The 16,895-nt window shown below is 32.9% G+C and overlaps 1 protein-coding gene across 6 annotated transcripts in view; it reads right to left on the bottom strand.

Annotated features, from left to right (window-relative positions):
• Nucleotides 1-1,391: 1,391 nt before the first annotated feature.
• The window catches only part of LOC123310107 (homeodomain-interacting protein kinase 2), a 47,255-nt gene continuing 31,751 nt past the window's right edge, over nucleotides 1,392-16,895 (bottom strand). For 4 of the 6 annotated variants that reach the window (XM_044893492.1, XM_044893490.1, XM_044893489.1 and 1 more), the window contains 4 exons: nucleotides 15,101-15,391; nucleotides 14,311-15,002; nucleotides 13,683-13,865; nucleotides 1,392-6,501 (listed from right to left, as the gene is read on the bottom strand). In XM_044893492.1, the coding sequence (XP_044749427.1) occupies nucleotides 6,309-6,501; nucleotides 13,683-13,865; nucleotides 14,311-15,002; nucleotides 15,101-15,391 (1,359 nt within the window). In that variant the 3' untranslated portion in view covers nucleotides 1,392-6,308. Of the gene's footprint in view, nucleotides 6,502-10,454; nucleotides 10,671-13,682; nucleotides 13,866-14,310; nucleotides 15,003-15,100; nucleotides 15,392-16,895 lie in introns of those variants that run through there. The other 2 variants (XM_044893491.1, XM_044893493.1) reach the window with 2 other exon arrangements.

Genomic DNA, 16,895 nt, shown 5'->3' with positions numbered 1-16,895 from the left:
CTTAGATAATTTCTTCTTTATAGAAGACTTGAATTCTGAAATTACCTTCAGAGACATCCTCTGTTATTCTGTTGTCTCTGCTCTGATTACCTCATACCAGAGATATATCTCTGCCTCATACAAAGGATCAACAACATTTTCCTAATGTGGTTGAAAAATGCAAATTTTCCTGTGAATGCGGATGATGAGAACATAATGTTTTCAATTTATTCATGAAGGCTTTCTCAGCTTTTTAGCCCATCTTCTCTTGAGGTTTCACCCACAACTGTGGCATTGTATAAAGACCACACCAGTCTTTATACAATGACTGAGGGCATCTTCAGGGGAGCGTCGAAGATTTTAACTCAACGGGTTCATTCCAAAGATATTACACACCAAGATAGAGCATAGTGAGAGTGTAATATCTTTGGTTCATTTATAGCCTACTCCTACTAAAAATTCTAGTAGGCTATGGTTCTTTGATTGCTTCTTTTAGTTGACCCGATGCCGTTGTAAACCTCGCAAGTTATAAATTGCTTGCGAGAGTGGGTTGATTTCATTCTCGACACTTATTACCCCTCTCCCAATATTTTTTAATTCTTAAAGATCGTTTCTACGTTCTACGTTTCTCTTTGTTAGTTGTATTTTAGGAAAAACGTATTCATATGGTGGGGCCATTGCTTCACACTTGCCGAACTTTTTATTTAATTAGTCATCGAATGAGGCTTTCACTAATGACTAGATCAGTCTAAGAATAAAGGACGTAGGATCTTTATTGAGTTTTTGCGCTCAGTTCGGAGTGTTCCAATACTTTTCTCTTGTTATCATACTCTCTGACGATTCCAGTAAAATCGTTTCGTTACCGTTGTCTGATGGAAGAATGATTTAACATGGTTAAAAGCTCTTATGAAACACACACTATACGATTGCCTGCATGTCTTAATAGAAAAAAAAGATAGAACAACATACATTGCAGTCAATCGCCTGCAAGCGTACGTACAGAATTGCACACACACTGGACGAGATCAAAAATCTCTCTATCCTCTTTGGATATATGCTGGTGTTACTGGTCGCATTCGATTTACAGATCTGGAACGACCAGGCCAATAGTCATGTGCAAAATTCTATTTTGGAATGTATCATTGAATATAGGTATCAAATATGTTCGATCATGTGTGCCATTAAGCCCTTTGTACACAGATAGACCTAGAGGTCTTCCATCTATCAAAAGTTTTTTTTTGTATGGTAGTGGAGGTATATGAAACAAATTCTTAAATGGTATTTTGTCCACAGTGAATCCGCCAACTCTTCGAAAAGAGCACTAACTGGAGCTTTTACTTACCACTAACTCACGTGATTCTACGCAAAAAAAGTATGTGAATACACACAGTGACTGGACTATCAAAACATTATTCAGATGCTTTTATAACTTTATTATCTCAATAAAACACAATTGAATTATGTGACAATCTTTAAAGTTCAAAGATACTGGGAGATATAAAGGCAACATTTATCCAAATATTAGAGAAACATACTAAAATATTGTATTATGTTAAAATCTATGAAAGCTTTTTACAATAAACCTATATTATAATACATGCAGTTCATTTCTATAGTTACATTACAAATTTTCCAGGCCAAAATAACATTCAGTTTTACATTAGTTCATAGTTAAAACACTGACTAATTCAACATGAAAATCCTTTTTGGTCCAACTCATTTTTTTGTGGCAGGTTAACAATTAATTATTTTTAATACAGTCAGTTTTCTTATGTGCAGTCGAAAGTTCTCAGTAACTGATCAGTCTGAAGTATCCCTTCAAATTTTAACACAAACATTAGGTATTTTGAATTAATGGACGTTTACAAATGATCACAAGAAGAGTGTACCCTGCTAATGATCACTTAGAATATCAAATTTCGCAAATCTAATCAATCAATCAATTAAGATCGAGAATGATGTTGATGCAAATCAGAGATTCGAAGAGTATTCTTCAGAACCTTTCATCAGCAAAACTCCAATCACGAAATAATATGTAAATGTCAAAATGATCAACATTTAATTGAAAAAAATATTTCCTAATGAAAGGGAGCATGAACCTCAAGGCACTATGATTAGTTGATAATTTTTTAAGTGAATATTTGCGAATATTTCTCATGGTAAAAATTGAAAAATAATGTGAACATTGTTTCCATTAGCAGCATACAAAATGAAGAATTTTCTTTAATGGACCAAATCTTCATTCTTGATTAACCTACATGATTAATTTTTTTACAAGCTTATGTTTTCTGGAGTATAAAGACCAAAGCAAAATTAAAAAATGTAATATTCATGAAAATTTCATATCGCACAACAAATATTTGGACTAAAGAATTAAGCAGCTGTATTTCACTTTTGTTCAAAAAATGGACAATATTGAAGATAGTTGTAATTGTTATAAACATCACACCATTTAATTTTGTTCTAGTACTAATTTTATTGATAGTCACATAGAATAAATACCCTTTTCTACCCTACCCTATTTAATTTTCGTATTCAAATATTGTAAATATTCTCACACCTCCACTAGGTTAGCTAATATTGACATGAACCATTACAGTCTTATGAATATACAGCAATAACACCTATAAATTAAATCATGTAGTAAAATATCAGATAATTAGTCATGTCTCAAAAAGCAATAGTATCAACAAATTACATACATACAATAACAAAATATTTTCACTCCATAGGAAAAAAATGAAAATTCTCACCAATTTACTTTCGGAAATGCAAATAATTTTTTCAGAATATAATGATTTACTATTGAACAATTAGGTTAAAGTTTATGTGAACACTTCATAAGAAGTAAAAAAAAATATCTACATATAGTATTTGAGTTACTTTTATTGTGTTGCAAATAAATTTCAATCCAGGTAATATTAAATATTAATACACTGTTAGTTGCATTTGAGACATTTAGGGAAATTTGATCTAATGATCTAATTGCATAATGTTAAACCCCTACCAATCAACATATAAGCTTTTCTAGTAATGTATAAACATATATGGTAATCTGTATTAATTATTAACTCGGGAAAAGATTGCATTTTATTGATTATGGTTTTATTGTTTGATCTGTTTTCTTCTAATTGATATGAAAAACAATACGGTGCAAATTTTTAGGACCTCCTCACAGATGCGCTGTTTCATTGTATTTTGAAGATCCCGATTAATACATATGGAAAATACTCTATACATCTTCCTTTTAATTAACATTATTAGAGATAAATGGAGAATATGTAAGTATTTATGAAACTTTCAAAATAGGGACAAAAACAATTTTGAACTGTATTAAAAATGTTCAAAACCTCAAGAGGACATTGAATGTTGATCGATTCAAATTTTGAAACCAGTACTACATATGAGCCTGATGAACCAAATCTTGATGATAAGTGAAGAGAAATAGAAAACTGTGAAATGCTGATGCAGTGTGAAAATTTTTCAATGACTAAAATTTCAACTACAATCCGAGAAATTACGTAGTCCCAAGAATAAAAAATTCGTTGTATCACAGAATTTATGAAATTTCTTGAACAAAGAATGATTCTTTTCGATGAGTCCCAGCAACAATTGTGTTATGTAAATTTAAGACCCTGTGAATAAACGAGTTAGGATGCAATTGTGCAGATCTATTATGTCTATTTTTCTCAAAATGAAGGATCCAAGCGAGCCTCTCATACATTGATATTTGTTCATTCTATAAGCACGAACAAATCTCATATTGAATAGAAATTAGCAATTCTGATCACACATAGGTTGGAAACATCGAATGACAAGAAAGCAGTCTTTGGTAACGACAGACAGATTACTCATGGACATCCCATGATAATCATGGTTATCCACAGCAATAGAGAAAAGATCTGAAATTTTGAAATGACGAAAAAAGATTTGCTCGAATTTCACATGAACCTTTTTACTTGCCAATAAAAAAGGTAGATGAACCGATATGTTCACTCATTGGTTTTTTCACTTGACGATGGCTTCTCAATGGATTTCATAAATCATTTCTTTGATATGTTTTTATCGTTCTCATTTAACTCTTGATCAATAGCAATCTGTGACTTGACGTGCGAAGACGTGGAAACTATATACAAATTCAAATCGATCACAGAAACCTTTTCGCATCAACAAGCATACTTTTCACAGTTCACATAATTGAAAAGATGGTTGAGCGTTAATTAAAAGTTTTATCTTGAGGAACTCATTTGTTAGGAAATATATACACCAACATACATATTACAATAGTTGTTGGAACTATTAATGAAATAAGCAGAACTAAACAGTATCTAATATTTTTCAATAATCATCTTAATTTTTCTATTCTACACAATCCAAAAATATTATTCATTTGTACAATTACCAGATCACTAAACATCAACACACTACCTCTAGATATAAAAACTATTTAAATAAAGTTTCAAGGTTGATGTAAGGAAACACTTGAATGAAAACAATTTTTGGGGTGAAAACTTTGGATATATTTGGCACTCTGCAATGAATGCCAATGAAAGCAAAAATAATTTCAGTTTGATTATTATTCATGCTTACTTCAATGAAAAAAATTGTCGGGTGAGATTAATTCAACATGTAAATGGGCCATTGTTGCACACCAAAAATAGTAGAAAGACATAATAAAAAGATGAAATAGTCAACAAACATCACGGCACGGAAGACCTGATAACCAGTGTTTCAAAACATCAACCATCTATTTATAGATATATTTATATATGTATATACAGAAACCTACCATAACTCTCTTTAATTATCACAACTATAATATGCAGTTAACTATATTGCCACTGAAAATCAACCAACAGTACAATTTTCAGTGAAAAGTGCAAGGTGTATCAATTATCAAAGTCAAGAATACAGGCACATGAAAATTTCAAAAGCATACTAAACTTTCATAATCATTTTAATCAATAAATAAAACTTTATTCCAATAAAAACTGAATTATACTAAGTGTCACTCATCAACTTACAGTATGCCCAAATCAAATTTACCAATACATGATGGTTGCCAACATCCTTCAAATGTATATTATATACATACTTAATGGAACAATAAAAAACACTCCTAAAAGAGATGGATTTTGCTTCACTTAAGCAATATAAAAACAAATTCTTAATAAGAAACATTAAAAGAAAGTATACCCAAGGTAAAAACAAAATGTACAAAAAAGGACTTAACTTAGAAATCATTAAGTTAAAAACAAGGATTCATCAGCACTACTATATATGACAATAAATCAGTTCAAAATACATATCACCAAAATTCAAATCGAAATAACATGAACATTAAATGTAATCTTAAGAGAAATCTTAATCATACAGATTGTTGAATTATTAACAATGAAACAGAAGAAAATAGGAGTTCTTCTGTAAAATACTAGCAACTTACAAATGTATGCTTTATTTTAAAGAGGCAATATTTTATGTAAGTTGAATATTGTGGCACGAAACTGACAATTTGATCTGTACAGTTTCAAATAAGTAAGTATAAATACAATTTCGAAAAATACTTCCTAAATTTTCGTATTATCTATGAAATTCTGCGCATCACAAAAATATGCTGAATCAAAAAATGATATTTGCATTTCAGCGAAAAAGCTTCACTTAGACACCCTGTAAGCCATTATTTATTAAGATACCTAAAATCCCCAAAAACATCATTACAGTAATAAATTATTCAAAGCAAATTAATCGATTTAAAAACTAAAACTAATGAAAAGGCAGATAATTACAAAAATTATAGAACAAAATCAAGAAGAAACCAGTTAAAAGACATAATATTCTCTGAAAGTAAATTTGACTAGAAACTGAAGTGAGAATAACTACGTTTCTCATGAACGACTAGCAAGTTTCTAAACGGAAATAATATAACGATTGAAGTTCAAGAAGTGTTTCTGATTTCTTTTAACTGGCGGTCGTACAAACGTTCTACAAATTCATACAATGAAAACTAACAAGGATTGCACACACATTATATCAGAGTCAACATGAAACATTTTTTAAAATTTAAACATCAAGGAGGATTATATTGCCATGAATGAATGAAAAACATTTTCAAACGGGAAGGAGCAACTAAAATTCCAGAATAAAGCTTTCTATTGAATTCAAATCCGTCATTGTGTACGTATATCAACGCAGAATAAAGGACTTGATTAACGTGATAAAAATGCATTACAAACCTCCTATTTAAACTAGATACTGAATTTTATCATTATCAAATTTTCTTGGTTGCTCATATTAACATACAAATGCTACTCATTCACAATTGTAATGTCTTATTCAGCAAACCAAAGACTAGTTGGCTGAAACTGCCGACTTTTAGCAGGACTTAGTGGTGCGAATCCATATGGGGCCGTAGCTACCTGAGCGTGAGACGGAAATTGCAAATGAGCAGGCAACGGATGTGTGGAGTGGCTTGCAAGAATAGGTCTAGCACTAGCATGATGTGCTGGAGGTGGTATAGCTCGGCTGTTGGAGAAAAGAACATGAATTATTGAGAGAATAATTAACAAATTCTATTATTGCAGTTTTCGTTTTATACACATGGTAATGACGTATTGTATGAAAAGATATAGTTTAAATGTCTATTACTTTTTAAGGTTTAGTTAAAATAATGAAAAAGGGAAACCATATGGGATCACTCGCGCGCCTGTCCATCCATCCGTTTGTCCTAAGGAAATTTTTATTTGATTTGTATAAAATTAACCACCTATTCGAGTCGCGAATGCTCTTTTCCCATTTCCAGTATACGGCATTTTGAAAATGCCAAAAAAGGACACTATAGGTGTTCCCAAATGAACTGATTGTGGATGAATAGATACAAACCTTCAAGAACTCAACATACAATCTCTGACTGTTTTGAAGGACATGCCGGTGGATTGCTAACTCCAAACAAACAACTTCTAGCCACGGTTTAGGAATTATACATGAAGTAACATAATTATTAAATGACACATGCACAAACTTTCGTCGATTACTTAACGGGCAGTGGGTAAGTTGGTGGAAAAAACCATAGGAATTGAATGCAATGGATTTTTTCTACATTGACCTGTACTTCTGACCAAAAACTGGTGAATTTATCATTTTCACATTTTAACTCCTTATGAGAAAATAGTGGGAAAAATTTGAACGTTCCTTATTTTATTGTGTTTTGGGATTCCACTAATTTTATTGGGGAAACAATGCTTTGACCCACATTTTCAGGATATTTCAATTTAATTTTGAAGCTTTGAACGGATGTAGCTGTTCTTAAAAAAAAAAACATTTATTTGAAATCTTATAGATTCAGTTGAAAAGTTTGCAGGATTTGCCTGAAGTTTCCTCTCGTAGGAAACTTCTTGAAAAAATTATAACGGATACTCTGAAATTTTTGACGAATTCGGCAATCTTGAAAATTGTGTAACTTTTTTTTTAAGTGACAACTACTTTTTTGTCATCACCGGTAAAAACGGTGAAAAAAATTACTGAGTTGGTGATAAAAATCCTCACTGAAACCTTTTTAGTACAACTATAAGTACGTTTTTTAGAAGCATCGACAAGAAAGAATCATTTGAGCTCCTTAAAACTGGACATGTCGCAACCTTTCCTCTAGCTAGAACAACGCATAACAGTCACCGCCGAAGACGAATAACTTTTTACCACGACAATGCGAGCTCTCACACATGGCTCAAAGATGTAAAAAAAATCGTCAGGTGAACATACTCGAGCGTGTCAGATAAAGATACTGTATAATATATGCCCTACGTGTACCTGATAATAAATGCATGTTAATTGTTAATCTGACAGTTTTTTTTTCGAGCGTGTCAGATTTTTAGAGGATATGCTAATTGGACCCAAAGAAAGCTATTTTTCAAGGGACTGACAATTCGGACGCAAAGCAAGGTCACAGCGGTCCTTTGAAAATGGACAATAATCAGGGGAGGTTTCCTTAATCTGACAGTTTGAAGATGATAACAAGGCATTTTCGAAAAATATCTTCGTTCCTGTACCTCTAATTCTTGCTGTATTCACTATTAAAGTTGTAGATAATAAAATTCTATACAACTTTTGTCTGAAGCAATTTTATATACTCTTAACCGTTTTCGAATTATAGGGCGATAAGGGTGAGGAGCTTAGCCACACATGTAGAAACCCAGTATGATGTACATTCATCGTCATGAATCTCGAAAACTTTCGAAAGTAGGAAAACTTGCTTCGGACAAAATCTGTAGAAAATGTTATGCCCTATAATTTGACATGAATGTTAAAACAATTTGAAGCCCAGGAGAGGAGATAATTCAAAAAAACTTTTTGTGACCTTTACGACTAATATTTATTGTTTTAAGAGATTATAAACTCTTCAACATGTGATTAACCACATATATCTTAATATGACACGCTCGAGTATGTACAATGATCGTTTTTTTACTTCAGTTTTGAACTACAATTTTATTTAGGCCCGGTACTTTCACCTTCGAATAAATTGTATTCACTGTCAATAAGTATCTGTCGAATAATTTCCTATCTGAAGGATACCTTATTTCGGTGCTTTCAGATGGAATTATTTGACGAATAACAATTCTGTGAAAACACGGTATACTACTTTTCACTGATTAATGTAAAATAAGAGACCGCATCGTAGAAATTGTCATAATTCTAACTAGAAAGCAAATATTCCGTGAAAATCGCAAAAAAAATAACCATACATCCAGAATCTTAAAAATTCAACCAATAATGACGTACCGACATTCGATCTATGACAAATAAAATTTTATTAACGAGTTTCAATGACAGATTTATTCGATGAATAACACTATCTGAAAGTGAAAATACTGCATACTTACTTATCCTAAGGGTCTGTTCCGATATTGCTGGTTTTACTGGCCAGCAATCGAATAACAATAGAACTCGAACGACTGGGCCAATAGTAAGATGTCTAAAACTCTGGTGTATTCACTGATTCGATTTTGTTTTTAATTTCGTGGGGATATGGGATCAATTTCGTTTTTCCCACTGTAGGTAGCGCTGTTTAGAATTTGACAGAGCATTGTCATTTGATATTTGAAAATAATTTGAATACTTTCCTACAACGTACGAATATGTTGTATTCATAAGCGATTATTGGTGTGTGAAAATATATTAGTTCCGAAAAAGGGGTGTAGAACATTCATTTATTCAACAAGTCGTTTAGTAAGTTCAGTTTTCTGTATGGACAATGAAGAGCTATAGCTAAGAATTCGGTGTTGTTGGAATTTGGGGTAGAACCAAATCAGATGAACGAACATTCGGGGCCGATATAGCTAAGTTTTATGGAAACTTCAGCAATATTTCAAAACTGTATTTGAAATACGTAATATGAATTGTTAGCATGTATTGAAAATCAGAAATACATCAATCTATTCGAGTATGTTACTTCAAATATTCTTCCTGAGTAGATATAGAGAAAATTCCCTTTCCGTCAACTGAATATATTGGATATTCGGCCGATCAACTATGTTTTATTAAAATCATATTGAATTACCCCCTCACAAATTCAAGTTGTCAAACGGAAATTATCTTGAAGAAGAACAGTAAATCTAAAATAAAATAAAAAATAAATAAAACGAGAGAGTATCATTGGACTTCCTTTGGTAGAACAAGGAATGACAAGGATAGAACGAAGCAAATGACATGGTGGCGCCGCCACGAAACTGATCCCATATCCCCGGTTTTCTGAAATGTTGATGCTTGCAAAAAGTGACAAGTGCACACACCAGTGTTTTAGACATCTTAGCCAATAGGAATCGTCTCTGAATTACTGACAGTACTGTTCAGGAATATCGGAACAGACGATAAGAATAAGACTTATTTATCGAATAAATTTAGTTATTCGCACTTGAAAGTACCGGGCCTTAATTGTATATCTTATCTGATATCAACTGGGATAACTGGGAATGCCAAAAATTTGTAGATCATGCAATGCAATGGATGAAGCTATCAGACAAAACATTGCAGTTAATAGAATCACCTCAAACTTTTACAAGAAATTAGGCAGTCAACCATGTCGACGGTCTCTAGGGTTCTGTAAAGTGATTTATTTTTCGTTTATACAAATTATTTTTACCTACTAACGTATGTATTCGAAATGACAAGACGTTTAAAAATCTGAAATAATATACAGGGTTTCCCATCTGAATAAAAAAGGACGAGTTACAGGGTGGGCAAATAAGCGCCAAAAGTGCAGGGAGACACCGGAAAGCGAATATAAGATAGCCGCGCGTGCTCTGAGGAGCAAACGACGACATACCCATTATCGCGTTTATCCATTCGTTGAAATTTTAGAACATTTTCGAAACTGGATGGAATATTATAAATGAGGGGGATGAATTGAGCAATCAAATTCAACTGAATATCAAACAGGGCAAAAAAAATTCAAGGTGTGTCAATCATTAGAGCAAAGAAAATTAACCAACCAGAAAATTATATTTATTCAATATGGTCTCTGAATCCAAGAAAACATTTGTAAAACTGGTTACAAATTTTGAAAGAATATTTACATTCAATATTAAACAAATCTATTATTCGAAAACAATATCAACCTTAACCTAAGATTTTTAACTTCCTGTCAAATTTAGAAAAAGAAATTTCCTGAATTTAGCTTTCGTTTTTTTGCAGGAACACTGAAAGAGAAATCGGTTTCAGAAGAAAAATATTCCAAACAAACTACTCTAAAGATGTAAATTTCCTGTACAGGGTGGGCAAATTTCGATGTTTTAGCACTACAGTTTTTAAACCAGAGGAGATACACAAAATCTGATACTCCATTCTCGTTCTCTTTTTCTGAGAAACTAACAATAATAGTAGTCATTTTTGGCCACTTTCTTTAGTTTTCGAGTTATAAGCAAAAAGTGGAAAAATGGCGATATCGAAATAAATTTATATCTCCGCTAATATTGATGATAGAGCTCTGAAATTGAAACATTATACAGGCACTTTTTAAAGTAGAATCCAGTGGCGTGCTCGCCTTTTTAGCAGGATTTTTAATTACGAAGCTATAACCCAAAGTTATTTTTTTTTTAATGGGAACACTAGTTTTCTGTGCAATTTTTTGAAAGGTTAATTTTTACTGATTTCAAAAATATATAACATCATATGGTTTGCATCAATATAAATAATAGAAAATGGTCAAAAACCTTTTTTCTCAATATGGTTTCAACTTTTGATGAGCATAGAAAAATATAGCATCGTATGATTACCAGTGTCTCTTTCTATAAGTCCTTTCATTATTATGAAAATTTATGAAATATATATATATATATATATATATATATATATCTTGATTCAAATTTAGTGAAAATTGGTAAAAAGCATAGAAAGAATGACATTGCCGGAAGGAGACTGCTTTTGTTATAGGAAACTCTATTTTTCTGTGCTCGTCAAAAGTTGAAACCATAGAAATATTGAGAAAAAAGGTTTTTGACCATTTTCTATTATTTATATTGATACAAACCATATGATGTTATATATTTTTGAAATCAGTAAAAATTAACCTTTCAAAAAATTGCACAGAAAACTAGTGTTCCCATTTAAAAAAACATAACTTTGGGTCATAGCTTCGTAATTCAAAATCCTGCTAAAAAGTCGAGTACGCCACTGGATTCTACGTAAAAAAGTGCCTGTACAATGTTTCAATTTCAGAGCTCTATCATCAGTATTAGAGGAGATATAAATTTATTTCGATATCGCCATTTTTCCAATTTTTGTTTATAACTCGAAAACAAAAGAAAGTGGCCAAAAATGACTACTACTCTTGTTAGTTTCTCAGAAAAAGAGAACGAGAATGGGGTATCAGGTTTTGTCTATCTCCTTTGGTTTAAAAGCTGTAGTGCTAAAACATCGAAATTTGCCCACCCTGTACAAGGAAAAAATCAGGTACTGCTGTTCTTTCCCCAGTAATGAATCACAGGACCAATAAATAAAATCATTATTATTAGTGCAAACTCATTTCCATTTATATTTTTTGTATATTAAATTTGGTGAAAATGTCTATTTTCTAGAAGTGGAGTTGTTATCCAAATAAGTTAATAAAATCTCAAAGTCGTAAACTAGATTATTGATTCATTCCAAATATAGAGAAGTTACATGTTTCAAATCCATAAGAGTCGATCTTCCGCCACTACAAAGGATTCAATCTTATCAAAACGGTCGCCAACAGAATGTTCAAAAAAGAAAACTGTAACTGTAAAATTAACCGCTCTATGTAGTTGATTGTGTTATCCACCTGTTTAAAAAAAACATAACTTTTTTTTTTTGAATCTGCTATCTTTTGTTGCCGATTCTTCTGATGAGATTGAAGCTGAAGATGGACTCTTATGGGCCCAAAACATATCCCTTATCAATATATGGAATGAAAGAATAATGTGGAGTATGACTGAGATTTTATTGATTTATATTTCTCATAGTAAAGTTTTCCATAGCTTGATTAAAAGCTTCTAGTAAGCAAAAGAAAATTAATGCTAAAGGAATAGTATATGTATATTTTCTCGTATATCTTGATCATGAAATAAAAAGTTTATATAGTGAGAGTAGAGAGGAACGAAACAACTCCAGGAGTGCACTGAAAGTAATAAAAAACCGGCACTAATATTTCTATATGATTTTTTTTTAGAGTTTTTACCTAAAGTATACATGCAGCATTATTGACAGGTACATGAATGACATATTCGTTCCAAAAGCGAAATTTGAATTATTATTTTTCATACTCTTTCTCCAAAAACTTATTTCTCTCTGTTCTTCCAAATAAAAACAGTATTACCATTCGAGTTTATTTTCATCATATTTACGTGTACAGGATGGGCAAAATTGGTAATACCTGAACTACAACTTTTTAACCCAACGAGATAGAGAAAAATGAATGTACTATTCATGTCGTCTTTTTTCGAGAAACTAATAATGCTATCAACTGCATTCCTCTATCTTCTTTTGTTTTTGAGTTATAGGCCGAAACATAAATTTGTGCGATTTCAATGGCCATTATCTCCGTATCTGTTTGTGCTAGGATGTTGAAATGAAGATACAATACACTTTTTTGTTGACAATCCAGTGGCGTACTATAATTCTTTCCTACAGGTTTATTTTTGAGCTATATCATAAAGTTGTGTTTTTTCTTATGAAAACAGTAGTTTCAAATGACTCAGAATCGCCAATTCTTTCCCGTTTCAGAAATATATTATACATCACCCTGAGTCTTTCTGAGTCATTTTGAACTACTGTTTTCATGAGAAAAAACACATCTTTATACAATACCTCAGCAAATATACCTGTTGGAAAAAATCATAGTACGCCACTGGATTTCTATCAAAAAAGTGTCTGTATAATGTTTTAATTTCAACATCCTAGCCTTAACAGAAACGGAGATAATGACCAAAGTTGAAATTTTAATTTTGACCTATAACTCGAAAGCAAAAGAAGATAGAGTAATGCAGATGATGGCATTATTAGTTTCTCGAAAAAAGACGACCATAATGTGCCATGCATTTTCCTCTATCTCGTTGGCTTGAAAAAATTGTAATTCAGGTATCATCAATTTTGCCCACCCTATACAATAAACTCCTGCAGTTGAGTCCATTCCTTCTCACTTACGTTGAATAAATCTACCAGGAAAATTAGAAACAAACAAATTATTAGCTTACCCAGTCGGTGCTACTTGGTGAGTGGTAGGAATATAAGCAGGCTGAGTAGTGGTTACATAAACTGGTCGACGATATAGTTCAGTCTGATGATACAAAGGTTGACCTGCTGCAGCAAGAGGATGTTGGGGAGACAGCCTTGGTGCGCCACTTAAGGGCTGAGGTGACAAATGGGAATTGCTGTGCCTGAAAATTCGACCACATACGTAGTAAGATATTCCTCAATATTTTTGAGTATTCGAAGCAAAATTAAGTTGAAATAATGAGAAACATATTGTGCTGCACAATAATGAGAGCTTATTTTCATTTTGCTTTATCCCGGAAAAGAAATTATACATAAAGGAAGAGAAAAGCACAGATGTGAACACTGTTTTCCACATATTTCCATCACTAAGAAAATACAGTATTCAAAAATAGAAATGGATATTTGGGAGAAGATTTTTTGCACTTAAAATCAAATTTTCAGTTTTGCTATATATGTTACGACCCAAGATTAGCTGGCCAAACTAATATTTAGGAAATTTACTTCCTAAAGAATAAAAGTAATAATCTGAAATGGAAGTATATCTAGAATTGAGATTCCGACTTGAATTACATATATGATAATGTTCTTATATAATTTGGTATTTACCTGTAGGACGGATGGATAGCTTGCGACGGTCCCCAATTTTTCCCTGGAGCTAGTAAATGGTCTCTTCCAATTGCTAAAGTGTCCCTGGATGTGTGAGCTGCAGGGGGCTGAACGTATTCTTTATGATTCGAAGTGGGAACGCTGTAGTCCCTCAAACTGACGGAAGGTACGGTAGAATGACGTCGATGAGAGCTACTACCACTACAGTTTCCGTGAGAGTTAGTGTTATGAGCAGTTGGTGGAGCCCACGACACCCTCTTGTCATTACTATAAAGAGAACAATTCCTAAGAGGGGAGTCGCTTTTCAACGCGATTTCATCAGAATACCTGGACACGGAGCCTGAATGTCCGGCTTGTTCTTGGCCATTATAATGGTAGTTCTGGTGACCTGACGAACTAGAAGTATCCTTACAAGCTGAAGAGCACTGTTGCTCGTAATCATTACGATAGTCACATGGTTCCTGCTTCGGCGGAACATTCAGTATACACTCTGATTGAGCCTTAGCTAATAATCTCTTTTTTTGCGAAGCTGGGGCAGCATAGTTGGTCGAGGATGAGTTCGCGATGTTAGATTGCGAACAAAAAGAATGAGAGGAGTTTGGTTCGTTCTTGACCATCTGTAGGTGCGGCTGTTGTTGCTGCTGTTGTTGTTGGGTGTGGTTATAATGACTATTATGTTGTTGGAAGTGAGGCTGCAAAAAATCATTATTCAGTAAATACTCATTACTTTTTCGTATCCCGTAAATATACCAGGTCTTCTCAAGACAATTTGTTCTTTTTTACAACTCACCTTGGTAGAACTTCGTTCCTCATTATCGCTATCTCCAACTGAAACGCAACTGATTACGTTTTTCCTGTGACTATGGCTGTTATTTGGATGTTGCATCGCCTGTCGATTGGCCATCGTCTGTGAGTGACGGTTAGAGCCCCCTTTCTTTCCACTCGATACTTCTTCTTCGCTGTCTGATATCGTGATCACAGAAACTGAAGGTGAGGGTGTATCTTGTATGGTGATGGTATGCTGCCTCGAACTGGCTTGAGGTTGATTGTAAACGAACCGATGATGATCGTGGTCATTTTGCTGGGACAGAAGAAGAAATTGTTGAATTCACCGTTATCTTCAACATTCAAATGAAATAACAAAAATGCTGGAACATTCGTAGAACACCTGTCATGATGTACAAGATGACGACAAAATTGAAAGAGAGATCAGTCAGATACACCTTTCCAAACAAATATAAAAAATAAAGTCAATTCAAGTTGAGTATGAAATGACGTCACGAACGTCGGATCAGTCATGCCAACTGTAACCACCTTGGAATTCGTATAAAAACCCAGCAATTTCTTACAGTTTTTATTGTCAACACTATGCACTAGCGATTTATTTCAAACGTTTTGTTTTGGTCAAAGAATCAGGTTAACTGAACAGTACCGATTCTGAAGAAAACATGATGAAGTTTTATCAAATCTGGCTAGAAATTCATGATTGCCCCGTTATTGAATAATTTTGAATATGATCGTGATAATGGACGGCCATTTTCATTTCATGCTGGCCTTGCAGATGTTAGCATCAACGATAAATTTTTTCATAACACAATATAAATTTTAAATATCTACAAAAGTTTCCTTATTTATTTCTCAGTAAGTTGCTGCTGCATTAAGGTTGTTTGTAACAGCAGAGAATTCTCTAAAAAATTTTGGTAAGAAAACGGCAGAGATTATTTTGTATGCAACTGAACAGTGAATTTTATCGAAAGTGCGTATGTAACGGTAAAGAATTCACGGCGCATGAATTCTCGAGTAAATTCTGTAGAGAATTCTCGGCTGTTGCAAACGGCCTTCAGAAATAAGTTGATATCGATAACTTTGACCAAACTGCTAGCTAGTATTTTACCCCCTCCAATGGTTTTTATTTTATAAATTCGCATTTAGTTTCAGAAGAACTGTGTCGATATTGAAATTATTATTATATTATTATAATAATTCAAAAGCTTGAAAAAAATGAACTTTTCAAAGCCTATATTTGGTACAGGAGTGAAGAATTGTGACTATTCATTTTTTCACGAAACTTTGATATTGAGAAATTTAAATCTTTGTCGATACATGCAAGACTCAAGTGTGAAGAAACTAGAATTTCTCAGTTGACGAACGTAAGAATATTATCTAATGTACACGGTGGGCAAAATTCGTTGTCCACTGAGGGAATCTCGAGAACTATAAGAGCTAGAAGTAAACGGATGGCACATTTCCGAGTTTTTTTTTCAGGGAAACAAAGAATGGTGAAAACCGTAGCCTCCTACGATTATTCGTTTCCAACTTATTAGCAAAAAATGAAATTTGAACGATTTCGAAAAGATCTCATCATAACTTTTTTGTCTTTGAAGTCACAGATCTGAAACTTGAACCTTCTGCAGGCACTTTCTTACGCAGAATCCACTGACGAGCTCAAAATATTTTTTATTTCGAATCATTAAATGAAATTTCGTTTCTTTAAGAGCAAACTTTTATTGAATTTGTTAATTTTGAATTGGATAAAATCTTTTGTCAGTAGATTCTGCGTATAAAAGTGCCTAAGAAGGTTCAAC

The sequence above is a fragment of the Coccinella septempunctata genome, chromosome 3, assembly GCF_907165205.1.
Source record: "Coccinella septempunctata chromosome 3, icCocSept1.1, whole genome shotgun sequence".
Taxonomy (NCBI): domain Eukaryota; kingdom Metazoa; phylum Arthropoda; class Insecta; order Coleoptera; family Coccinellidae; genus Coccinella; species Coccinella septempunctata.
Note: the sequence above shows the minus strand (reverse complement) of the source record. Positions and strands in the feature narration are given on the sequence as shown.